The following is a 26,841-nucleotide window of genomic DNA, read 5'->3' as shown; positions in this document are numbered from 1 at the left end:
ACCTCCTCTGGGTGAGTCTCCCGTTCTGAAGTTATTCTCAGTGATTTCTAGGTTACTGGGGAAACACTCCTAGTGGTCCCACAATTCCCAGAAAGCACTCACAGACCCAACACATAAACCAATAGGATTCTTTATCAGTCCAGACAGAGAGGCAATAAATTAAATATTGTCTGTCTTTTAAAAATCAAACAGTGGAACAAATTTTTTGTTACATTTGTACCCCGCGCTTTCCCACTCATGGCAGGCTCAATGCGGCAGGCAATGGAGGGTTAAGTGACTTGCCCAGAGTCACAAGGAGCTGCCTGTGCCGGGAATCAAACTCAGTTCCTCAGTTCCCCAGGACCAAAGTCCACCAACCTAACCACTAGGCCACTCCTCCACTAATAGTGCAAATAGCAAACAATAACAGCTAACTGAAATATGGATCAATTATAACACTAACTAAACATCTGTATACTGTCTAAACAGTACCTGGGAAGGTCAGGATATATAATTCACCAAGCCTCAGCAAAGAGATCTGTCTCTCTTTTTTCCTGGGCTAAGACAGAACTCAAAATCAGTAAAGTCCAAAGGAGATGAGCTCCTGGGCCAATCAGAGCCCAGTCAACAAGATTTCAAATATATACTGCTTCTTATTTCCTGTTTGTGTCAAACTAAAGAAAAAACACTCAGTTCTCTGTAACAACTTTAGAGCAAAGAAACACCACCTGCTGGCCAAATAGAAGAAATACACTTCAAGAGTTAATAAAGGCAATTTTACAGGTTTAAAACACACAGTTTCTTCACATATGGCAAAACAGATCAGGATGTGCAGGAGAGGGCTTTGATAGCAACTTCAGTATTTGGAACGTGAGAACAGTATCTGGTAGACTTCTCTAATCTTCGTCCTATATATGGCAAAATAGATCAGGATGGGCTAAATTGGGTTTTGACAGCAACTTCAGTAGTTGGGAAGTAGGGCCAGTGCAGAGCAAACTTTTATACAGTCTGAGCCCTGAAAATGGCAAGGACGGATCAAGTATGAGTATTTCATACCACATTCATAGCATATGCTATGAGTGCAGGTTCGGTATATCTCAGTGAGGGAAGACATCATAAAGAGAAACTTAGCGAATAAAATGTTGTAACATTACTGGATTGTTGGTATAATAATGATTTGATAATGAATGTGACGGTTGGGCAGACTAGATGGACTATTTACTACTGTCATTTACTATGTTAAGAAGAGACACTATGAGGCATATTTTCAAAGCACTTAGCCTTCCAAAGTTCCATAGAAACCTATGGAACTTTGGAAGGCTAAGTGCTTTGAAAATATGCCTCCATGTATCCATCCTCTGCCTCCCAGAGCTCTAATGGTAAGATAGCTCTAATGGTAAGATTCTGTTGAATGTACCCTCCATACACACAGAACTAAGTTTACTAACAAAAATAATATTTGGAATGCTATGCAACACAGATTTAAATATTTAATCACATTTCTATACCACTTCCCTGAACCCACAGTAACACTCGAAATAGCTTCCAAGGTTAAATAAAAAACAGAAACAAAAAACCTACACACAGAAAGCTGTTACTTACCTGTAGCAGGTGTTCTCCGAGAATAGCAGGCATATATTCTCAGGTGTGGGCGATGTCATCCATGGAGTCCAGTGCGGACACGGCCCTAGTGCAGTTACTTTAAAACACTGAGGCAGTGCCCCCAGCGAGCATGCACGGGTGACTTCCTTTCCAATGCTTGAGTGCGGGACTTACAGTTTCTGGTTATACTTATTTTCTTTTAAATTTAAGTTGGAGTTCCCATTTCTATTCCTAATAGTAAACTTTACTTTATTTGTAAACCACTTGATTATTAAAATTTAATACATCATCCTTCATACAAACTAAACTAACCTACTAAACCTAAGAAAACAATTCCAAGGGGAGGCGGGAGGGATGTAAGAATATCTGCCTGCTGTCCTAGGAGAACATCTGCTACAGGTAAGTAATTTAGCTTTCTCCGAGGACAGACATAATATTCTCACATGAGAGACACACTAGCTACCAGGCCCACAATATAAATAAATCTTGGCAACTAAGTAGACAGTGAGCCTGATGGAAAACAAGGGCTGGATGACAGAGTTGACTAAGTTGTAAAAAGATTCTGCAGGACTGCTTGTCCAAACCAGCTATTCTGCATAGAATGCTGCTTCAGACAGTTGTGAGCAGTGAAGGTCAAGACCACGTTGTAAATTTCCTCAATGGATGCAGAGCAGAAATGCTCTACTGAAGCCGCCATTGCTCTTACATTGTGATCAGTGACACGAACATGAAGGGTCAAGCCCAACCTGAGCATACGTGTAGGAGATACAGTCAGCCACCCAATAGGAGATAGTATGTTTGGTAATGAGAATCCCCAATTTGTTAGGGTCGAAGGATACAAAAAGCTGGGAGGACTTCGTATGATGTGTATCTGGATTTTCAAAAGGCATCTGAAAAACTACCTCATGAAAGACTCCAGAGGAAATTGGCGAGTCATGGGATAGGAGATAGTGTCCTACTTCTTGTTTGTTCAGGTAATACATGGCAACCTAGTTGTCTGTGCAAATGAGTATTATCTGATCAAGAATGCAGTCTTAGAAAGTTTTGAGGGTGTGCCAGAGCGCAATTCTAGGAGGATCATATGATGTCATTTCTCCCATGTGGACCAAGAACCCTGAGTGTAGAGACCATCTAGGTGAGCACCTCAATCTAACACAAAGAAGAATCCATGGTGAGGATCTTGTGATGTGGAGGGGGCTGAAATGGAAGACCGAGGGTGAGATTCTGGGACACCATCTACCACTAGAGAGAGCTGCGCAGCTGTGGAATGACTCACATACAGACTGAGAGCAATTCCGTGGCTTTGGACTACTGAGAAATTCAGATGTGGAGCCAATGGTGTTACACGTACTATTGAAGCCATGTGACCAAGTAGGCAGTGCATCTGACGAGAAGATAATGGATTTGAACACCTGAGTGGAGAGATGCAGTATGTTTGCTCCCAGTTGAGGAAGGAAGGCTCAGCCCTGAGTAGTGTTGACAAGAGCCCCTATGAACTCTAAGGTCTGAATCGGTTGAAGATGTGATTTGGGGTAATTGATCAAAAACCTGAGGAGTTCTAGGAGCCTTATGGCAGATTAAATGGAGGTCTGTGCCAACTCTCAGGAGGCTGCCTTGATTAACCAGTCTTTAAAGTAGGGGAAGACATGTATGCCCCTCTTGCGAAGTGATGTAGCTACCCTATCAGGCAATCTAGGCAGGGAGAATAGGTATGTAAGCGTGTGGCTCCCTCAGATCTAGAGAGCAAAGTCAGTTATTGAGTTGGATCATGGGGAGAAGTGATCCCAAAGAAACCATGCAAAGTTTTTCTTCGAGTAGAAACTTGTTTAAGTCTCGCAGATCAAGAATTGGTCATACTCCCCCTGTTATTTTGGTATGAGAAAGTATCTGGAGTGGAACTCTCAACCCCTGTCCAGCAGAAGAATTGATTCTACTGCATTCTACCAGAAGGGGATAGAGTGTTCCTCTCGAAGTAGTGTCACCTGGAGGGAGTTGGAACGAGATTCTCTTGGTGGATGGTCAGGTCGTCTGCCCCCCCCCCCCCCAACGTAGAGCATAACCGTGCTGTATGGTGTTCGTAGCACCCAATGTTCGGAGGTTATGAGAGGCCACCTCTGATGAAAGAGGATAAGTCTTCCTCCTACCAGTAGGTCACTTGGCACGGATAACTGTATGGCAGCAATGCTCTCTAGGAAGGAGTCAAAAACTGAGTTGTTTAGACTGAGTCAGATTTTTGACCCTGCTGCTGCCTCATTTGTGAGCACTGCGGCACAGTCCTTTGAGGTGGAGAAGGAGGAGTGTAACGATGCTAAGATATATAGTAACTGGAACATCAAAATCTTACTGCAAATCTTCTAGAAGAGGTAGCATAAGTCTGTGGCCTGGATAGAGGTTTTATAGTATCTGGTTTTTTGTTTTTTTTAATTAGGTTGGCCACTTCTTTAACTTTGTCACCAAACAAATTATCTCCACGACAATGGACATCCACTAGACACTCCTGGACAGCAGATTCAAGGTTGAAGACCCTGAGCCAGGAAAGACGCCACATTGCTATTCCTAAGGCGGAAATACGTGAACAGAAAAAAGTAACAAAGGCTTGCCTTGCCGGATATTTACGACAATCTAGAAGTTTCCTGTGAAGCTTATGGAACTCATTATCCTTCTGAGGAGGAAGGAATTCTGCAAAGGAGAGATTACTCTGTATTAGAGATTTCAAGTAAATTGTGGAATAAAGTTGACAATCTAATATGCGATTGGTTAGCACTGAAGACTGAAATGTTCTTCTGCCAAAAGAGTCCAATGCTCTAGCTTCTCTGCCTGGAGGAGCAGAAGCATAAGATCTTGCACTGCGAGTACATTTTAAAGCAGATAGCACAACTAAGGAATGGTGAGGTAACTACATTTTTTCAAACCCAGTGCACTTCTGTATCTTGTACATTGTATCAATTTTCTTTGTAGCAACTTGAACTGTCAGTAGAGAGTGTCCCAGTTTTTGTATAATGTGGAACAGTGATTCCTTCTCTAGGAGGGGGAATCAACCTAGAACTTCAAAATAGTTCTGAACGAGGTTCCTCCTCTGTCTCCAGTTCGAAAGGTATGGATTGGGCCAACTCATGGACAAAGCCAGGGAAGGATATACTTTCTGGAACAGACCTACGTCTCTCGGGTGGAGAAAGATCAGATGGGATGCCACAGGACTCCTCAGATGAGAGGTCCTAACCTGTCTCTCAGGAGAGGTCTAAGTCTGACTCTTCAAAATACTATTTATTTTCATTTTATACAGGATTATAGCCCTCTATTCTTTTATTTTTGTACTCCTCAGTGAACTGTATTGGTATTAAACACAATGTTCAGAATACAATACACTATAATACATTCAGAATAAAATAACTTATTCCTAAGGCGGAAATACATGAACAAAGGTATTAAAGGCTTGCCTTGCTAGATATTTACGATAGTCTAGAAGTTTCCTGTGAAGCTTGTGGACGAGTGTGTCGACTAGAGCAGTGCATGAGTCTCTGAGGTTGAAGGATGTTCCTCTGCTGATGTCATCACATGGGTCGGTCGGATACTTGCTGCCCCTGATGATCGACGCCGAACCAGTGTGAAGGGCCTCTCTCGTAACGGTCTCTCTGATGTACCAATGGGCTGGACTGAGGCTGGTGCAAGCACCCTGTAAGCAAGCCTGTATAGACTGTGAATGCAGTAGCCCTGACAGCTCCTCCTTGAGTATAGCCTTTATTTCTTCCTATAGAGTAGGCATCGGTGTGGTGTGGACGCAACCTGAGTTACAGCCTGTGCTACATATCTCGAAGGCTCTCAATGAGAAATTAGTTGGAGAGGAAGAGAGTGGTCACTGTGTCATGGACGTTTCCTGTGCATCGAGGATGTCAATGCAGGGGATGTGTTGGCAGAGTGCCTGGAGGGAGAACGACAGTAATGCTTCTTAGGTTTTTTTACATTGCAGGTCTCTCGATGCACATGGCACCGAAAAAGAGGACAGAGTCCTTATGAGGTTGTGGTACTGAGTCCAACATCAGATCTTCTCGATGTTGCATCCCCAATGACAATGCAGGCTCCGCATTGAGTGCTGAATCCTGTCATGCTCGATGCAGATGCCGAAATAGAACCAAAATGTTTTTCACACTGAACTCTGTGGGCTTTAAGCATCCTCACTGCACATGCAGGCAGAGGCACATTAAGTCCCGGTGCTCCGGGCCCAAGCACTGAACACAACAGTTATGGGGGTCTGTGCCTGAGACAGTCATATTGCATCAAGTACACTTCTTAAAGCCACTCAGCACCCTCATTTACATGGAGGGAAAAATGACCAATACAAGATTGCAAGGCTCTATGGCCCAGAGACCTCGAGTAATCGCGCACCCGAAAATGGTTGATGCTTCCCAGGCAAAAGGAGGACTCACAGGCCCCAAAGGCCAAAAAATTTAAAAATGAACGCATTGAACAAAATTAATAAACAAAAAGAATATGAAGAAAAAATATCCTGAAAAAGGGAAGGCACCAAAATGGAAACGTTTGACGCGTCAAGCAGAGATTAGAAAGCAAACCTCTCTGCAACACGGAAAACGATAGAGTGCTGGTCCCAATCTCAAGTATCAGGCAGGAAGGCACCTGCATATCCACGGTGGGGACTGCCTCAACATTTTGAAGCGACAGTGCACTATGGCAGTGTCCTCACTTGGCTCCATGGATGACGCCACCCATGTGAGAACATTATGCCTGTTTGTCCTCAGAGAAAAGTACTGTACAAAACAGTAAAAAATATACATGTTCCAAATATAAATCATGAACTGTTTAGAACTCAAAAAGAGAAACAGAAGTCACCCAACATTTCCACACAACCAAGAATACCCAACTGTAGCTACCCTTGTAGTACATACCTCTCCCTAGCATCACACTACCACCAGCTAAAAAGCAGGAAACCAAAATGATTTAAGTGCTTTCTAAACATGGAAAAAGTAGTTTTATAAGCAGATATACAAGTCCAAACAGCATGCAGGTACTCTTACAAAAGCAACAATTCTATTACTAAATATTTTTTTAATGAACACTGAAAAATTACCATAACCAGAAGTATAATTAGGGCCCCTGCGACCTCGGCCTCTTCCAGTATATGATCTGCTACCCCGAACAGAGGAAACGTTACTTTCATCAGTAGTGTATCCTTTTTCTTTTTCATTTGTTCTGGAAGATGACGGTCTGAAACCCATGCCAATCTGACGGAGCTGCTCATCAATTTGAAGCCTTTCCATCCTTAGCTGCTCCACTTCCTGGGTAATTAAGAGAAAAACTGTGAAATAAGCTAAATTGCATTAATGCTAAAAAGCACTATACATAACTATGGCTCAAATGTACTAAGGAGGTTTTCCCCATTTCACAACTATGGAAAAAAAGGCATAGCACGTCGGGTTGTATATTTGTATAGTTATATAGAATATATCCATTATAACCGGAGAAGAAAAATGTTATTTTAAACCTATTCAAACAAAAGTTTACTTCTACACTGCAAATGCCACTTACACAAAGCAAATAAATTTTCTTCAAATTTCAGTTATTCACATATAGATTTATTTTGTGGGAATAGCAGTGGAATTTATTCTCCTGTATCTTGATTTGTGCTAACATTCCAAAAGAGCAGGGTTATAGCAAGGATATAAAGCTGGGGAGTTCTTGGTGGCCTTTCCCAGTGCCTGTCCTTCCATCACTGCTCTTTTATAAAAGATATAGAAGGATGAGTAGCAATTAATAAATCACCCCCAAAGAATCTCGAGGCAGTAGAGAGTAAAGACCCTAAAACACAGCAGCTCTGTGCCACGAGACATGAATGAGAACCTGATAATGGGTGTCATTTACTGTTCGTGCACACTATCTGGCACAGGGCTCACAGGAGTAGAACCGTGGCAGATAGTGAATACTGACAAACAACTCCCTTTAGCATGCTACGGATATATGGCCTCCACAACTGAACACAGTATTCCAGGTGAGGCAGGCCAGATGTTAATTTCAGTCTAACTCAGGGTCCGATGCACAAAGTTACAGAGCCACCACCATGTGTTTTTGACAGGCTACAACCGGTTTAGCGAGAACGGTATAAAAGCGGGCAATGCACAAAGGGGATTTGCAGTCTTTTTAACATCCGCTGCAGCAGAATAGAATTCTATGCAAAAGTATTTAAATTAATTCAGTATTTAAACATTCATTCTGTGGAATGCACACTGGTTAACGAGCGATGCACAAAAAGCAGCCAACTTAAATGAATAAATTTTTACCTGAGGTCAGGAGCTGTCGGGTACTGCTGACAGAGTTACTTTTCTGTACGGGAAGCACTTGGAAACAGTGCGGAGGGGCGGACGATGCCAGGAGGGGCAGATGACACTGACTGCTCCTGTGCCTGCATACTCTCCTCTCCACCCCATGCAAAAGGCCCAGGTGGACCAGTGGACTCCAATCCCCCCTTCACAAAAATCCTTGATGGTCCCAAGTGGACCCAGATCCCCCCCCCCCCCCCCCCCCACAGCGCTTAGCTCTGCCCTGTGCATGCCAGGATGCACCAGGAAGGGCTAGGCACCACCATTTTGTGCAGGGCGGGCCCTAAGACAGTAGGTTGTTGCTCCTGCCTTCCCGTCTCCCATCTTTTTTCAGGTACCATGGAGGGACCGAGAGGAGGTCACTAGAGCACCAAGGCTGGGGTTTTTTCCGGGGGGGGGGGGGGGGGGGGGGGCTCAGGGTCACTAGACCACCAAGGTCTTTCTTGCTGCGGGGGGTCAGGAGGCGCAGGGTGTGCACCAGGAGCTGTCAAATGCATTTGACAGCTCAGCGACAGAGAAAATTCAAGATGACATTTTCAAAGAGTAACACTTTTTGGAACCAGATAACTGCATCAGTGACCTTATAAGGACAATGCTTAAAGAGAGATGTTAAGGGAGACTGGAAATTAAAATGATCAGACATTTTGGAAATAGCAAGGAATTAAGACCTAGGCTTCTTAACTCATCACAGTCCATAAAGTTCTACTGTCCATTACCTTATCTCCCATTTATACTGCCCCCCCCCCCCCAACCTCTTTTTCTAAGAATTTCACTGGAATAATTTTCACGATTCACTTAAGATCATCAGCTTTTGCATATTCTTCCCTGACCTACAGGACGAGTGTCAGCTCCCGAAAGCTAGTAATGAAATGTATTAAATGAATCCAGTAATAAGATATGGAGAAATTGTGTTTTGCCTAATAATGTTCTTTCCTTTACTCTTACCAGTCAAGTCCAAACAACTGAGTTACATCCATTGACCAGTGGATGGACACAGAGTAGTTCTGGACGATTTGCCCTTTAAGAGTATCATGCAGCATAGACTCCACAGTATTTCAAATAGCAAAGCAATGGTGCTTATGACCTGCCAGCAACTGCAGACTACGACATTTGGGCTTTAGCATTAACAAGAAGTAACGCATTTAGTCATTTCACGAAGTCAGAAGTTACGTTAGTCGTAGGTTAGTTCAAATTTCATAGGTTATTAAGAACTTAGTATCCTGCCTATCAGCAATGCCAGCTAGGCAGTGTAGAGGCTAGGGAAATATGGAAAAGAAGAAGGAAGCAGAAATAAGACAAAAAGTAGAAAGGTAAGGGGGAGAACTACAGTAATGATAGGAAAGCAAGGGGCGAGAAAAACACACCAGCACGAGGGCATACCTAGAGCCCCATAACTCCTGTGTCTAACATTAGTGACATGCCATCAGAAAAAGATAAGTTTTGAGGTCAACCTTAAATCAGTCTATGGATGAGTAAGATCTGAGATGGTCTGGCAGCTGATTCCAGAGCCCAGGGCCTTGTACTGAAAAAATATAGCACCTAATTCTAGCATGAGTGATATCTCCGATTGTAGAGGTACTCAACAGTTGTTGTGTCGACGAGTGGACATAACAAGTGGGGATATAGGGAGTCAGCAAAAGAAGGCCAGAAAGACAAGGAAGTTCAAAGGAAGAAGTGGTGACATCTGAGAAAAAATATAGCACCAAAATAAAACCAATCAGGGAAGGCTTCTGGACTGCTCTGGTAGGTGTAAATGAAAGAAAATGATCAGGCAAGACAATTTCTCCTTCCTTTTTGTCCATTCCAGACCAGTCCTGATAAATGGGATATAGCAAAACAATGCACCAGTTAACAAAACCAGCAAACCAAAGTCTCTTGAGCAAAACGTTAAGGACAAAAACAAAGACTATGGAAGAAGAACCCTAAGGTGTTTTCCATGACAATGTAGGAATAATAAACAATAGAACTATAAAACATGTCAAAGATGGGATAACCCAAACAGAGTATGAACTGGAGGATGTGTGTGTGTGTTTTTTTTTTGTGAATAAACCTTCTGAAGGCAACACCAAAAAAACCAGTAAGATGTAGGAAGGAAACACTTATCCATCATAGAAGTGTAGGTAATACTGAAGAAAAAAAAATCAGAGAAGGAAAATTAAAAGAAAGCTATCAGGAATTAATGAACTATCCTTTCCTTTGTCAACACCTGCGACAATCTGTGGTAACGAGTAGAAACAAATTTATAATCACCCTTAGGGTAGAGAAAAGAACAATGGCCAATGTGGTCTGTTATATGCTATGAGTTTATTTTAATGGGCAGAGTGGAAGGACTATGCAGGTCTATCTGCCATCATCTATTACATTACCATGGTATGATGTAGTCGAGTCTGGAAAGATAACTCCAACCAAATCTGCAACATTGAGAGACACCTGAAATAAAGAATCCAAACTGAGACTATGAGGAAAGGTCTATGTGAATCAAAGAAAGCTAAAGTAGTAGGAACCACTGGATCCCCTAATTCTCAAACCACTGCAGCAAACACCAAGCTACCCCTCTCTCTGCCAACCAGACAAATCTGTGCAGAAATATGCAGTGAAACTGAGCTGAGAAGCCCACCTTAGCATGGTAAGAACCATGGCTGCAGACTAATAAAACAGAGCTGAATAGAGAAGGGAGAAAATCAGTACAGACAGGCTTGCATGAAGGAACATATGAAAGCTGAAATTGAGAACAGAGACAATATTAAGAAGCCATTGTGTAGTAAGATGAATCCCCTAAAACCACTAGGATGGATCCTGAAAATTTTCAAATAGAAGAGCCTGCAGAGAAAGAACACATCATTCAAATCCCAACAGAGAAATACCGATAATACAAGGAGCAGCACTACCCATGACTAAGGAGGGAAAGTAGGGAAGAAAAAGCTTAAGACCCAGCTGAAAGGTTTAAATGGGATCCTAGAAAATAGCCAAGTTGCCTCTAATGTTAATAAACACATTCCAAAGCAAACAAGGCTAAGGTACTGTCAGGAGAACTGGAGCAAAAAGAAAGCTTCATATTTTTGAAGGCTGAAAGAAAACACAGCCGAGACACAAATGAAACTTGAGTATTACAAATTCATTCCAGCCTGACAAGAAATGCAGATGAAGCTGGTAGCGTGTAAGATAGCAAAGAATTGTCAGAAGTGAATACCTGACATTGGGAAAATGTAAGCAACATAGCAACTGCAATGAACACCATTGTAAACCACCCTCAGGCTACTGCCAAAGAAGAGTAACAAAAGTAGAAAGGAAGTGAAAAAAAGGCAGAATACAAGCCAATACTAAGTACAGCTCCCGAATACCACAAAGGAGCCGACTTTTTTTTTTTTTAGTTCAGTACCGAGAGAAAAGCAGGTTAGCCTAAACACAGGCAAGAGTCGCTGAGGAAGTTTCTCAGGCATTACAAGGATGCCGGAGAAAGCAAAATGAGGGAGGTTCAGATTTTCTGGTGGTAAGAATGAAGAATGAGAAGAAAACTGCAGCACGTCACAAACAATCCAAGCCTGGGAAAATAACGTTGGCAGGATGATAAGGCTGATTAAGATGAAACTCCAACACTACCTTTAGAAAGGACTTAGTGTGCAGAACCATCCTATCGTTGTACTTCGTGTAAGATGGATCAGTTACTAGAATCAACACAACAGAACAGGAGAACACACTCAGCAATATCAACACAGGCAGCAACAAACAGCAGAGATGGTCAAGAGAGAAGACAATTTTATTATGCAATTACCCGATTCGGCCACATTTCAACACAATGCCTTCATCGGGGATCAGCAGACTCTTCCATGCAAGGGATAGCAGATGGCAAATATGAATACACTCCTTTTCAGACTGCTCACAACAGAGGTTTCCACTGGTAATGAATAACCATTATTCAAAAATGGCTATTCGTTACCTAAGGCACAATGATAGTGGGTTAAGCTAGTATTCTATAATGGAATCTGAATGCTAAGGTGCTGTTATAGAACAGGATTTCATTTTGGAGCATCAGGGTGCCTAAATGGATGTGCCCTTTTAGAATTGCTCCCTTTGTGAACACCAGAGGACCTGAGACAGGGTCAAAAGGCAGTATATAATACTGGTAGTGGTGATCTTCTATGATGAATCGCACACATTTCCTGCAACATGACTGCATCTCTATGTGAGTGTAAGCATCCCTTTAAATCCAGAAAACAATCACTTTTGGAAGAAGAGAGTTAAGGTCCCCAGGGAATGCATCCTGAAGTTTTGTTTTATTAGAAGCTCATTCAGAGCCCTTAGGTCTAGGATGGGAGAGAATTCCCCATCTTCTTAATACATAGTACATGATGGCAGACAAAGACCTGCATGGTCCATCCAGGCCACCCAACAAAAACGCATAGCAGAATCATCAGACATACTACGGAGTAAATTCCCTTCCTTCTTTACCCTGATGGAATGTGTTTCAAGTTTAATAAAATATCATATATCGCTCAGAGAAGGTCCAACAGAGTAGTTTTCAATAAAATATTTAAAAACACAATCCATCAGAGAAGAAAAAGGAACTACAATAGTGATGGGAAAGTAAAAAAGGTAAAAACACAGGAGAGAGAGAAACTTTAAGTTACTTACCTGCAACAAGAGTCTCAGAGGACAGCAGGCATATATTCTCACATATGGGTGCCATGAACCATGGAGCCCAGTGAAGACATTGTCAAGTGCATTATCACTTTAAATCTTTGAGGCAGTGCCCCCATCGCGCATATGAGAGTGCTTTCGCACCTGATGCATGAGCGCAGAACCAGCAGTTCAATATTAAAGCTAAGAAGGCAACTACAAGGGGAGGCGGGAGAGAACATCTGCTACAGGTAAGTAACTTAGGTTTCTCCAAGGACAAGCACGCATGATATTCTCACATATGGGACTCACCAGCTACAAGGCTCACAGGAAAGATGAATTTTTGTAACTGAGCCTGGTGGGTGGATTTGGGTTTTAAATAGAAAGAGATTCTGCAGGATTGCTTATCCAAACCGGCTATTCCACCAGGAATGATGCTCCAGACAGTAGTGAGTAGTGAAGGTGTGAACAGAAGACCACATAGCTGCATTGCAAATATCTTTAATAGAGGCAGAGCAGAAATAGGCTACTGAGCCCGCCTGAGTATTCGTACAGGAGATACAGTCAGCCAACCAAGTACAGACTGTATGCTTGGTGATGGGAATTCCTAACCTGTTAGGATCAAAGGACACAAAGCTGGGAGGATTTCCACTGAGATTTTGTTTGTTCTACATAGTATGCAAAACACGCTTGCAATCTAAAGTATGCAGTGCTGCTTCTCCACAATGAGAACGCGGTTTAGGAAAGAAGACAGGTAGTGCTATGGACTAGTTGAGATGAAAGTCCAAAACCACCTTTGGGAGGAATTTGGGGTCAGTTCAAAGTACAAACTTATCATGGTAGAACCTGGTGTAAGGTGGACCTGCCACAAGGGCTTGAAGGTCACCGACTCTTCTGGCAGAAGTTAAGAGCTATTAAGAACACTACTTTATACATGAGAAACTTCAGATAACAGAAATGAAGTGGTTCGGAGGTTTCATAAGAGCAGTCAGGACGACAATGAGATCCCACGCCACCAGAGGTGGTTTGATAGGAGGGTAAGTATGAAATAAATCTTTCATGAATCTTACTATCAAGGGATGAACTGAAATTGCCTTATTATCAATTTTAGTATGAAAAGGATTGATGGCACTCAAATGTACTATGACTAGTTTTGAGTCCAGAATCTGAAAGATGAAGGAGGTACTCTATAAGGGTAGGTAGAGGGCATGTAATAGGGTCAAGTAGACAGTGCTGGGCACACTTCTACGGTTTATGCCCTGAAAATGGCAAGGACAAATCAAGACCAGGTATGCATATGAAATATCACATACCATACGTAATGAGTTTATCTTGTTGGGCAGACTGGATAGACCATACAGGTCTTTATCTGCCGTCATCTACTATGTTACTAGATGACAGAGGTGGATGTGCAAATGGTGTAACAATGAACCAAGAACTGTACCTTCAATGTCTCCCAAGTGCGCAAGAACAGAATAATCAACGAGATCAAAGGCCACGGAGAGGTCCAATGACACCAAGGGCCCTGTTTACTAAGGCATGCTAGCGTTTTTACAGCGCGCCTAAAATTAGTGTGCGCTAAACGATTGAGACACCCATATATTTTTATGGGTGTCTTTAGCGTTTTAACACTGCACTAAAAACACTAGCGCATTATTAGTGCTGCTTAGTAAACAGGGCCCCAAAAGAGCAATGTTGCCCCTGTCAAGAACAGAATAAAGCTAACTAGTGAGTGCAGTAATGGTAGTTTGGATACTATGGTTAGTTCTAAAACCTGTTTGCTGCGGATGAAGCACTGGTAATTGATCTACCCTTAGTAACAGCTGGTAAAAAAACAACCTTTTCTGCAATTTTAGAGATAATACTCAAATTCGAGATTGGTTTATAATGTGATGGATCAGAAGGGTTTAAAGAAGGGCTTTTATTATTGGTCTAACAAACAATTGAGAACTGATTTGTCCTACTAGTTAGCAAATTCAAACATGACCAATCCTTTTATCAATCAGTAAATTATAAGAGATTAAGAGATAAAGAGTCGTCCTGTTTACTAAGCCACAGAATAAGCGTGCTAACGCTAGACACACCCATGTATTCCTATGGGTGTCTCTAGCGTTAGCGCACGTAAATTTTAGAGCTCGCTAAGAACATTAGCATACCTTAGTAAACAGGGCCCAAAGTAAAATGGTAAAAACATTGATATGCGGGAATTTTCACCTTTTTACTTTATTTATAGCATTTATATCCCACAATATTCCCACCCATGGGCAGGCTCAATGTAGCGTACAACAGTCTATAAAAACATACAATAATTCAGCAAACAAATAATTGTTGTAAAAGGGTAAGGGAAATAGCTAAGGAGGGAAAAGGGGAAAGAGTAGGGGTGAACAATGTGTCGCTACATCAGTTGGAATTCAGAAGGAAGAGATGCCAGGCGGGTTTGAAGCGTATGCTCTACTAAAAAGGATGGTCTTGAGGCGCTTCTTGAAGGTCGGGTGATCAGGATTAAGCTTGACCAATTGAGGCAGCCCATTCCACAATTGAGTGCTGAGATAGGAGGAGGATGCATAAGTGGTCTTATACAAGTGGTCTTATACTTGAGGCCATAGAAAACTGGGTAATGGAGGTTTAGGTACGAACGAGCTGATTTGTGAGAGTTCCTAGGCGGCAGGTTAATTAGGGTGTCCATATAAGCAGGTGCTTCACCATAGATGATTTTGTGCACCAAAGTGCAAATTTTAAAAGCAATTCAGTCCTTCACAGGAAGCCAGTGCAGCTTCTCACGTAGTGGTCTTGAACTATCAAATCTTGATTTACCAAAGATGAGCCTAGCCGCTGTGTTCTGGGCAGTTTGTAGTTTTTTTAGAAGCATGTCTGTGCATCCCCCATAGATTCCATTGCAGTAATCAAGGTGGCTTATAACAAGTGATTGAACTAAGCAGCGGAATACTTCTCTAGGGAAATAAGGTTGTATACGCTTAAGCTTCCAAAGAGAGAAGAACATTTGCTTGGTTGTAGAGTTCGCTTGCTGCTCCAAGGTTAAGGTTCTATCAATGACACCTAATATTTTTAGGGACTGAGATTGGCAACACAAGCTCAGGAGTGATTAATGTTGGGGGCGTGAATTTGTTATAGGGAGAGGAGAGAATTAGACAATGGGTTTTCTCAGCATTGAGTTTGAATTTAAATGAGTTGGCCCAGTCAAGCTTTATCTCACAGTCTCTTATAATTTACTGGTTGATAAAAAGGATTGGTTATTTACATTGGTTGATTGAATAATAACTCTCATGGGGTGGGTTTTTATTTGACTTATTACCAAGAGACATCGGGTTAGGAAAGACTGGAAAAAAAAGGTTTCCCCATTTCTCATTATCACTGAGAATTTGTTTCAGGAATAAGAAGGGTAACAATTCCAAGTCTTAGAACTTTGAAGAGAAGGTGCCAGCAAAAATCTATTTATAGAGTTTACTGGATTCACATTGGTTAACTTACCAACTACGGCAAACAATTCCTTGGCTAAAAGTATGAGAGACTGGTATTTAGAAGAGAAGTATGAGCACATCTTTATGTGTCTTTCCCATACATACAGGTGACAGATTCTATGAAATGTTAGCAAAGTTAGAAGTGTGTGTTTATTATAAATATTTGTTTCACATCAGATGGACTGTTTGAAGGCCAGTACTGAGCAAAAAAATATAGATCTCTCAGTGACTCATCCTCTAAGAGTAGTGTCTGTAGGTCTTATGATTTTCCTCAATTTTTCCAGCTCCTACTCCATTTATCATTTCCCTCTTTAAGGAATGTCTTCGTGCTCAAAGTCAGCTTATGCTTAATTTTCCATCAGTATCACAGGTGAAATATAAACAAGTACAATTAGGATATAGAATTCCTTGCACAAATGGGGTGCGGTTAGAGATGAACTATTTGAGATTCAGGAAGAAATGAAAAGCATTTCTACTTGCCCTATATCTGAACAGTTAAGTCTTTCTCTGCAATTTCCCAATTTAAATCAACTGGTTGTTTTTGTTATTATCCTAAGTGAACCTGATAGGTAATTGCGGAACATAACTGTAATGCAATGTAAGTCACAATAAGCGGCATTCTCTCTATAATTTTCTTTTCTTTGTATCACAGTAAGTTTGTCCTGGTTCTTTTAAGTGAAGAAGCAAACTTCCTAGAAACAATTTTGGGTTTGTAGCCAGTCTGAAGAATTCAGACAGAACTCTGAGGTGCTCATGCTCACCTTCTAGGTCTGAGAATATACATTGGTTACTGGAACTGTGAAGATAGGATTTTTTTTGTATATAAAGGGTGGAAGCTGGAACTGTGAAGACAGTCGCATCTTTATGTTAGCTTTCTGTACAATGTTTATAGACGGCCAGTGATGACAGAAATTGTGGTGTCTAGAAACATGTTTTTCTGTACTAGTCTTTTTCCCCCGGTCTAATTGAAGAGCACTTTTCCAAAACTTTCAGTCTATCAGCTGCAGATTTGAGAAAAATAGCAGCTTTTGGACTGAGTTTTGCATAGAGTATTCAACACAAAGTCATTAAAATACCGTGAACTTTGTGAGTTTTGGCACAGGAATAAGCTACAGTAAATTACTCTTGCCATGATGAACAAAATTAATCACATTCAAAACTGACAAAAAATGGACTGAGTTTTGGAAAGGAAAAATTGGATCTTCCCTGATCATTTTCTTTCCATTAGTCCTTCCCATTATTCCAGAACCTGTGGGATTGTTATGACCATCAACTAGCAGATGGAGATAGATAACTGAAAACTGAGCTGAGACAACTCTTGGCATCCAGCCCAGCCCCTCAGTATTTAGACAAGCAGTAAGAAGAAACTCAGAATAAAACAACAACCTCAAACAACTTGCTAACCTAACACTACGCCTCTCTGGTACTATGTAAGCCACATTGAGCCTACAAATAGGTGGGAAAATGTGGGATACAAATGTAACAAATAAATAAATAAACCAGATGAGCAAACGTGTTCTCATCTCTGGACAACTTGCAGAAAACAAGAGAGATGCAGGAAGTACCATACAAGGTGATAGTCGTTAATTGACCTATTACTTTGCATTCATTAAACATCTCAGAAACCTCAGGCGGGTCTCTGGAATAGTGGGAAGGACTAATGGAAAGAAAATTATCAGGTAAGACCTAATTTCTCCTTCCATTAAGTAGCTTCCCACCCAGAACCTGTGGGATGTTTAAAAGCAGTCCCTACAGTGGGTGGGATCCTCGTATAGTTGCCCAGAGAACTGAAGCCCCAAAACTGAGCGTGCCACAACGTCCACCCTGTACTGCTTGGCAAAGTTATGCAGCATCAACCACGTCACCATCTTGCAAATATCTGCCAGAGACAGTAAGGTAGTCTCCACCCAGGATGTCGCTGTACGCCTTGTAGAATGAACCATAAGGCCTGAGGAGCCTGCTTACCTGCAAGCAAATAAGCCAACGAGATACTCTCCTTCAGTCACCTAACAATTGTGAGCTTGGAAGCCATGAGGCCAAGGCCCTGTTTACCAAAAAAATCACAAACAGTCTTCCAGATATCTAATGAAGATTCAGCATACATCGAGAAACTTCAAGGAAGAATATAGTTTTCATCCTCTCTGCGAAACATATTGGTTGAGATGAAATGCTAATACCATTTTTGGAAGAAAGGAAGGAACCAAGCACAGGGAGACCCCTGCCTCTGAAAAGGGAAGAAAGAGATCTCGGCAAGACAGCCTGAAGTTCAGAAACCCTACATGCTGACGCAACAGCCACCAAGAATACTGCCTTTAGCTAAGATCTTTAGGCCTTCTGAAGTGGCTCAAGAGGAGGATTCTGAAGAGCCCGAAGGACTAAATTAAGGTTCCACCCTGGACACAGTGGTACAAAAAGAAGACCACAAATGGACTGCTCCCCGCAAGAACCGAAGAATAGCTAAGTCATAAGAGACGTCTTCTGTACTCGGCCCTTGAAACAGGCCAAAGCTGCAACCTGAACTTTGAGAACCCAGCGCCAATCCTTTCTGAAGGCCTGCCTGGAGAAATGTTAAGATGTGCACAATCTGAGCAGAGAAGGGAGAAAATCCGTGCTATAAACACCAGCCCTCGAACGTGAAAAGTGTGATCAGCTACCTCTTGGGAGACAGAAAATACTGATGAGCTGGATGTCAAGAGAGATGTCTCAGCTCAGTTTTCAGCTCTCCGTTACCACCTGCTGGTTGATGAACACAACTATCCCACAGGTTCTGAATAGTGGAAAGCTACGCAATGGAAAGTGCTCTTCAACTGGATGATGGGATGCACTAAGAGTTGTAAAATTGAGAATCTCTTCTTCTTCAATCCCAAATCATACAAATGTCTTCAACATACTAGTAATATCTGAAGGTCTCTTCCGGTACTGCTTTGATTCTTTCAACCACAAATGGATTTAACATTCCTGAAAACTGCATTAAAAAATAAGAACACAGTGGCCTCTACTTACTAACGTTTAGCATATAATAACAGCATTATCTTCCAAAATGTCCATTAAATAAATTAAGCTTTATGGCAGGTAATATACCATACTAAGCACTAATAAATAGGGGCCAGTATTTTCTTTTTAACTCATTTTTGGAATCCAATCAAATTGTGATCCAAAGTAGGTAAAATGCTTGTATTGAAGAGTAATCTAAAGACCATCCCCCTCCCAAAAGAAAACTAGCTCTATTTAAAAAGTTTTTTAAATATGCTGCACATCTTACCTTTAGGTATGCAATATGATAGTCTAAGAGGACTTGCACATTTCCAATGCTTTCTTTAGTCCCAACAAATACAAATGGGACCATTCCCTGCAAGAAGAAGAAAACCTTTATATATAGGGAAATACTTGGTGAATAAGAGGTTGAAGTTTCACAATAAAAATGTGCGACATATACTTTGGATCAATATTATTCATGTGACAGAAGTCAGTTAATTGCTTTAGATATGAACGAATGCACTTTCAGCTATTTTTTAAACAAAATACAATACTGTACAATTGCATTTAATGATCTCTACAAAATAATCTGTATGCCTGTTGCCTAGTTAGCACACTTGTTATCATGACAAATCCAAGAAAGAATGCCAAACATACTGAAAATAAAACTTACGTCTTCTCTGGGAAGTTTGTTTTCATTGTCTCCTTCAATTCGCACTCTAACTACTCCAGATTTATCAACAATCTCTTGGATTACTTTTCCATTCTTGCCAATTACTTTTCCTTTAATAAAAGAATAACTAAATAATTTCTTCATGCAAAAACTAAACGCATAAACACAAAGAAATCTGATAAGCATCAGTTCCAAAGAAAATAACTGGCATCTATCTATTAAATCAATATTACACAAATAAGAAGTAACATTCATTTATTGTAGATATATTTGCAGTACAGTGGAAAAGGGAACAGCTTAAATTATGCTGTCAGTTTGATCTGACAGCTAGCAAGGTAGCTTAATGGTAGCAATGGATCTATACTTTAATCCTTTAAGAAAAAAACCGGAAACACCAAATGAAGTTCTAAGAATAACTGTACAATTTTTATAAATATGGCAGTTCCATAAATCTTTTTTAAAATGTGAAACTGTTTTACTTGCAGAATTAGGTACTAATAAAATTGCATGGGCTTATGCACATCTAATAGTATGCACTACAAATGCAAAGCACACACTTTTACATTGTATTCACGCAAACATTCCTGGGGTGGAGCTGAGAAATATGCATGTATGTTATAAAATACCAGCATATTCACATAAACCCAGGAAGAAAAGTTACATCTACCTTGGAGCAAATATAGCATTGTGTGTGAACTTTCAGGGAGATACTAAATAAAGGCACATGACGAATCTGCTCTGTTTATAAAACAGATAAAAGGTGTGTGCTATCTGCCTTCCAGCCTATTCAATCTATCAGAAAAACTATCATAGTGGAAGAGTACTAACAGTGTTTATGAAATCTTAATAATTTAAGTGAATTAAGTGTTCTGTGCAAAGGGCAGGGAGTTAATAAAAATTTGGGGAAAACAAGCTGTCAAAGTTCAATAAATACGAATTGCATTATTCTGAAACTATACATTCATTTTTGTCTTTAAATTGGTAAATCAAAAATTTTTTATACCAACTAAATGATCGAGTATGTTCTCCCCAGAAATTCTTGACAGGTAGGCAGAACACTGATCTAGTCATCGAACATGGAACAAGTAACATGACTGATACTTCAAATACCTATCAAAAATGGTAAGGATAAAATACACTTGACAGTACTTGACATTCAGTTTTTCGGGTTTTTTCTCCTTTTAAAAATGGGAGAACTTAGAAAGTGATATTGATTTTCTCCTATTCCTATTTAATTATTACCACCATTCAAAAACAGTAACCATGTATCATAGTATTTTTAGCTCTTTTCTAATGAGATTCAGTTTTTCCATTCAAATGCAGGCTCATAATTTTGCAAACCACACAGTTTCACTTGGCAACAAATTACTTTTCCAATTTGTGGCTATTGTTACTTTTGCCACCACCAACAGGCAACGTGATTAATTTGCTTTTCAATGGGCATACTCGCCACACAAAAGCCTAGTATGAATGTCTCCAGGTTGAGTAAGAGGCCATTAATTCAGAACTGTTGCTCAGATTTGTACCTAGAATGGCAGTGGCATCATCATACATGTCACCTATAGGCTGTATTTTAAAGTGGAAATACATAAAGCTATCTAAAAAGAAGTAAATCTAAAACATGTTACCTTTCTATAAGAAATGAGTTTATACTGATATTTTGTTTAGAAATTTGAAGTAAAAAGAATGTTTGCCTGTCCAAATGGCAAAATTTAGTCATACCTGTTAATTTCCCATCCTTTAGTTGGGCTGTACCATCCATAAAGTTATCCCTTCATGCCAAGGATTTATTAACCCATTAGTGCCCAATGTTCCCACAATAAGCCATATGGGAACAACTTGGGCACTATGGGTTAAACTAAGAGGACCTGCCAGAACCTCTCCAAGCTCCCTCAATATCCTGGGATGGATCCTGTCCAGTCTCATGGCTTTGCCCACTTTCAATTTTTCAAGCTGTTCATAAACACTTTCTTCTGTGAACGGTACCATATCCACTCCATTCTCATATGTACCTTTGCCAGTCAATCATGGTACTTCTCCAGGGTTTTGTTCCGTGTACCCAGAAGTATTTGTTTAGCACATTTGCTTTTTCCTCATCATTCTCTACATAGCAGTTCACAGCATCTTTCAGTCTCACAATTCCAATTTTGTTCTTCCTTCTTTCACTAATATACCTGAAAAAATTATTGTCGCCCCACCTTACATTTCTAGCCATTTGTTCTTCCATTTGCACTTTAGCCAGTATCTCTCTCTTGGCTTTTTTCAAGTTTCATCTGGTATTCCTCTCTGTGTTCCTCTTCTTGAGTTTTTCTGTATTGCATGAATGCCAACTCTTTACCCTTTATTTTCTCAGCCACTTGCTTGGGAAACCATATTGGTTTCCTTTTTCTCTTGCTTTTATTTACTCTCCTTACATAAAGGTTAGTAGACATATTTATAGCTCCTTTCAGCCTGGACCACTGTCTTTCCACTTCTTGTATGTCCTCCCAGCCCATCAGCTCTTTCTTCAGGTATTCCCCCATTTTACTAAAGTCGGGATAGTTGAAATAATGGACTTTGAGTTTTGAGTGGCTGCCCTCCACTTTAGCTGTTATATCAAAACAAACTGTTTGATGATCACGCTGCCCAGGTGGGCACCCACTTGGACGTTAGACACACTTTCCCCATTCGTGAGCACCAGATCCCGTGTTGCTCTTTCCCTCATGGGTTCAGTCACCATTTGTCCGAGCAGAGCACTTTATAAGGCATCCACGATCTCTCTACTTCTTTCCGATTCCGCAGCTGGAACTTTCCAATCCACATCCAGCAGGTTGAAATCTCCCAGCAACAGCACCTCTCTTTTCTTTCCTAACTTTTCGATATCCGTAACCAGATCTTTATCCAGTTCCTCCGACTGTGTCAGAGGTCTGTAGACAACATCGATGTGGACAGAGGTTCCTTCATTTCTTTTCAAGGTGATCCATATCGCTTCTTCCTTTCCCCAGGCTCCTGGTATTTCAGTTGCTGTGATATCATTTCTCACATACAGAATTAATCCTCCACCTTTAAGACCATTTCTATCTTTCCTAAATAGACTGTTGCCTGGTATGTTTGCATCCCATTCATGGGAATGACCAATGTCTAAGTCTGCCTCTAACATCAGGGCTTGCAAATCAAACTTTGTTGCTTAGACTGCAAGCATTTGTGGTCATCGCTTTCAGCTGCATTTCAGTGGCAGTCTCATCTTCTGTTTAGTTTTTTCTTTAGTCTCTCTTCCTGCTGTGTTGGTAAGAAGTGAATTGCTAAGATTGTTGTTTTGTTTTACTACTGTCACCCCTTTAGCTGGGGGTGACCACTGGAATTGACCTGCCTCCTTTTGCCACCCCCACCTTCTAGTTCAAATGCCTAGATACATATTGTCTGAATTTCTCAAGGATTTTTCTTCCTGCCACAGTGAGATGCAGTCCATCATTACAATATAGTCTTTTGTGGCTGAAGGGGGAGTGGCAAGATGGCAACCTGAAGCTCGAACGCTTAGTGGTCCTGCTGTCCTCCGAACTCTTTTGCTTACCTAATTTCCTTGATTGCTACTGCAGATGCCCCATACGAAGAGGAAGGGGACGGTAAAAGGCCAACCGCCGATGGCCAGAACCTCATCCCCTGTTCAGCAAACTTTGGACTGCTACACGAGTCACCCACAGACAGCCGGTTTGGCGAGTCCCGCGTTGAGTGCCGATGAAGGAGCGTCAGCTCTCTTGGGCTTGGAAACAACTCTATCGCCTCCAGAAATCAACCCACCACCACGTCATACGAAGTATAGGAGCAAGACAGGAGTCCATGTTGAAACAGAGGACATTAACAGCAGGACTCAGATCGGCAGTGCTCCTCCTAAACCCCCAGTGGATACCAGCTTGGAGATTTTATCTCCCGTGGAGGTTACATTGGGTTCCATTTGGAAGGCGCTTCAGGATCTAATGGTGGCAGTTACTAAGTCTGCTCAGGATACAACTTTACTTGTGAGTAAAATGGATAGCTTAACTGAATCCTTGGAGAATGTTAAAATTGAAACCTCAAATAAAGTTCTACAGGCACAGGAAGAGGTTAAGAATATAAAATCTACAATGGATGCTCTGATAAGAGATAAGTTCCTAACTTACCAAAAAATAGAACAAATGGAGAATTATAACAGACGCTTAACAGTAAAAGTATTGAATTTTCCTAGAGTTTCAGGTATGACTCCTATCAATTTCTTCAAAAAGTACTTAGTGGAAATTTTGAAAATTCCTTCATTTATTCCTCCATGTAATTTACCAATCCTCATTCAAAAAGGAGTGGAACCTGTTAATGCTGGGAACTGAACCAGAGATTCATGATTTGTATGCATTATTGGAAGATTCATTGACTGAAGTATCTTCTCGAGGGAAACTTACTGTTTCATTTGTATTTGAGCGGGACTTGAACTCAGTGATGAGATTATATTTTAAAAATCCCTCGGTACCGTTTTGTGGACAAAGAATATGGATCTATCCAGACGTGGCTAAGGCCACGCAGGATAGAAGGAAACAGTTCTTGGCATAAAGAGAGGAAACAAGGAAATTAGGAGCATCCTTTTTTGTTAACATATCCTTGCAAGTTTAAGTGCGTTTCCTGGGCAATAAGTATGTTTTCTTCTAACCTAATCAACTGTGCACTTTTTTAGATGTGAAGAAGCTACCTAGTGGACCGATGGGGACAACTGATTTAAATGAATAATTAGTGGGGACATTCAGGTTAAAGTCATTTTCTTCTTTATTATTTTTCTTTAGATAATTGATCTCCTTGTCTTATTCCACTCCCCCACAATTTTTGTGGTCTAACAAAGAGTGTATTGTATTACCTGAATGTAGTAATTTTCCTTTATATTTCATTGCAAGTTTATTTTTATTACTTGTAAAATTCAAATTGCTATAAATAAAAAGTAAAAAAACAAAACAGTCTCTTGTTTTTCCATGTATTGCACCATCCTCCTATGTACCTAAAACCTTCTTCTGCCCAGTGTGTAGTGGCAGCCAAAATAGCAAACATTTTGCATCCCATTCCTAATAATTCCTAGCATTCTAAGACCAAGAATATTATAATGCCTCTCTATCGCTCCATGATGTGACATCACCTTGAGTATTGTGTTCAATTCTGGTCACCATATCTCAAAAAAGATATAGCGGAATTAGAAAAGGTTCAAAGAACAGCAACCAAAATGATAACGGGGATGAACTCCTCTCATATGAGGGCAGGCTAAAGAGGTTAGGGCTCTTCAGCTTGGAAAAAAGATGGCTGAGGGGGATATGATTGAGGTCTATAAAATCCTTGAGTGGTGTAGAACAAGTAGAAGTAAATCAATTTGTCAGTCTTTCAGAAAGCACAAAGGACATGGGACACTCAATGAAATTACATAGAAATACTTAGGAGGAAATACTGAAGCTCTGGAACTCGGTGCCGGAGGATGTGGTAATAGCAGTTGGCGTATCTGGGTTTAAAATGTTTGGACAAGTTCCTGGAGGAAAAGTCCAGAGTCAGTTATTGAGATGGACATGGGGGAAGAAACTGCTTGTCCCTGGATTACTAGCATAGAATATTGCTACTAATTAGGTTTCTGCCAGATACGTGTGACCTGAATTGGCTACTGTTGGAAGAAGGACACTGGGCTAGATGGACCACTGATCTGACCCAGTATGGCTATTCTTATGTTCTTAAACCAGGCAAATCCAGTCCAATTTTGTTTGACTGGAACTGCAGGGCAGCCCAGGGGTAGGGGTCCCTCTAACCCTGTGCCAGGGCCTTGCAGGGACAAGCCATATGCCTCACCCAGTGGTCGCTATCAGGTGATGCTGGGGGCAGAGGAGGATGCTCCACTATTGACCAGGTCCAGTCTGTGGATCCATGAACCTGAGAGATGGCCTTTAGGCTTGATCAAACAGTGCAGCACCTGCTTGAACTGCTTGGAGCTAGGCCTGGGTGCAGGAGCAGGGACACCAGCCTGAACAATCTACCATCAACTGCACCAGCAGGTTATATCGGTAATGTCAATGGGAAGGTAAAATTATGTATCATACCTGATAATTTTCTTTCCATTAATCATAGCTGATCAATCCATAGACTGGTGGGTTGTGTCCATCTACCAGCAGGTGGAGATAGAGAGCAAACGTTTGCCTCCCTATATGTGGTCATGTGCTGCCGGAAACTCCTCAGTATGTCGATATCAAAGCTCCATCCGCAGGACTCAGCACTTAGAGAATTACACCCACAAAGGGACACTCTGCCCAGCTCACCACCGCCGAAACGGGGGAGGGGAATTAACCCAGCTCATCCCCACACAAGTGGGGGAGGGGAATCCGTCCAGCTCATCCCCACGGAGCGGGGGAGGGACACCACCCCGCCGATGCGGGGGGATCTGGCTTATCCTGCAACCGCAACCGCGGGAGGAGCTGACTGACCCTAACACCGCCGAAGCGGGAGGGGTACAAAGCTGCCCTACAGCCGCACGAAGCGGGAGGGAGTGCCGGCAGAATTTAAATCTCAATCCAGCCCCGTAAAACGGAGGGGAGAGGAATGCAGCAGCTCACTGTAACACAAACTCGTCTCAACTCTTGAAGAATCCAAGTGAAAGAAGAACTTGAACACGAAGTCCTCCTGAAGTAACTGAAGGCTAAACTTGAACCTAAAATTCAACCAGAATATAAACAGTACAGATATCTGGGAGGGGCTATGGATTGATCAGCTATGATTAATGGAAAGAAAATTATCAGGTATGATACATAATTTTACCTTCCATATCATCAAGCTGATCAATCCATAGACTGGTGGGATGTACCGAAGCAGTACTCACCCAGGGCGGGACATAGAAATCCCTGACCGCAACACTGAAGCTCCAAACCGGGCCTCCGCCCGAGCAGCCACAGTCAAGCGGTAATGCCTGGAAAAGGTATGGGCCGAAGCCCAAGTTGCCGCCTTGCAAATCTCTTCCAAGGAGACGGACCCGGCCTCTGCCATCGAGGCCGCCTGAGCTCTAGTGGAGAGAGCCTTCAGCTGGATAGGCGGCACCTTCCCCGCGGCCACATAAGCCGCTGCAATGGCTTCCTTGACCCATCTTGCCACTGTAGGCTTAGAAGCCTGCAGACCCTTACGAGGACCTGTAAACAGGACAAACAGATGATCCGATTTCCGGAAATCA

General features: G+C 41.5%; 1 protein-coding gene across 5 annotated transcripts in view; it reads right to left on the bottom strand.

Annotated features, from left to right (window-relative positions):
- The window catches only part of FXR1 (FMR1 autosomal homolog 1), a 137,716-nt gene that overhangs the window by 31,118 nt on the left and 79,757 nt on the right, over nt 1–26,841 (bottom strand). For all 5 annotated transcript variants that reach the window (XM_030215747.1, XM_030215744.1, XM_030215749.1 and 2 more), the window contains exons 10-12: nt 19,656–19,765; nt 19,269–19,355; nt 6,665–6,872 (exon numbers count right to left, since the gene is read on the bottom strand). In XM_030215747.1, coding sequence (XP_030071607.1) covers nt 6,665–6,872; nt 19,269–19,355; nt 19,656–19,765 — 405 coding nt within the window. The remainder of the gene's footprint in view (nt 1–6,664; nt 6,873–19,268; nt 19,356–19,655; nt 19,766–26,841) is intronic.

Source organism: Microcaecilia unicolor, chromosome 10, assembly GCF_901765095.1.
Source record: "Microcaecilia unicolor chromosome 10, aMicUni1.1, whole genome shotgun sequence".
NCBI classification, from domain to species: domain Eukaryota; kingdom Metazoa; phylum Chordata; class Amphibia; order Gymnophiona; family Siphonopidae; genus Microcaecilia; species Microcaecilia unicolor.
Note: the sequence above shows the minus strand (reverse complement) of the source record. Positions and strands in the feature narration are given on the sequence as shown.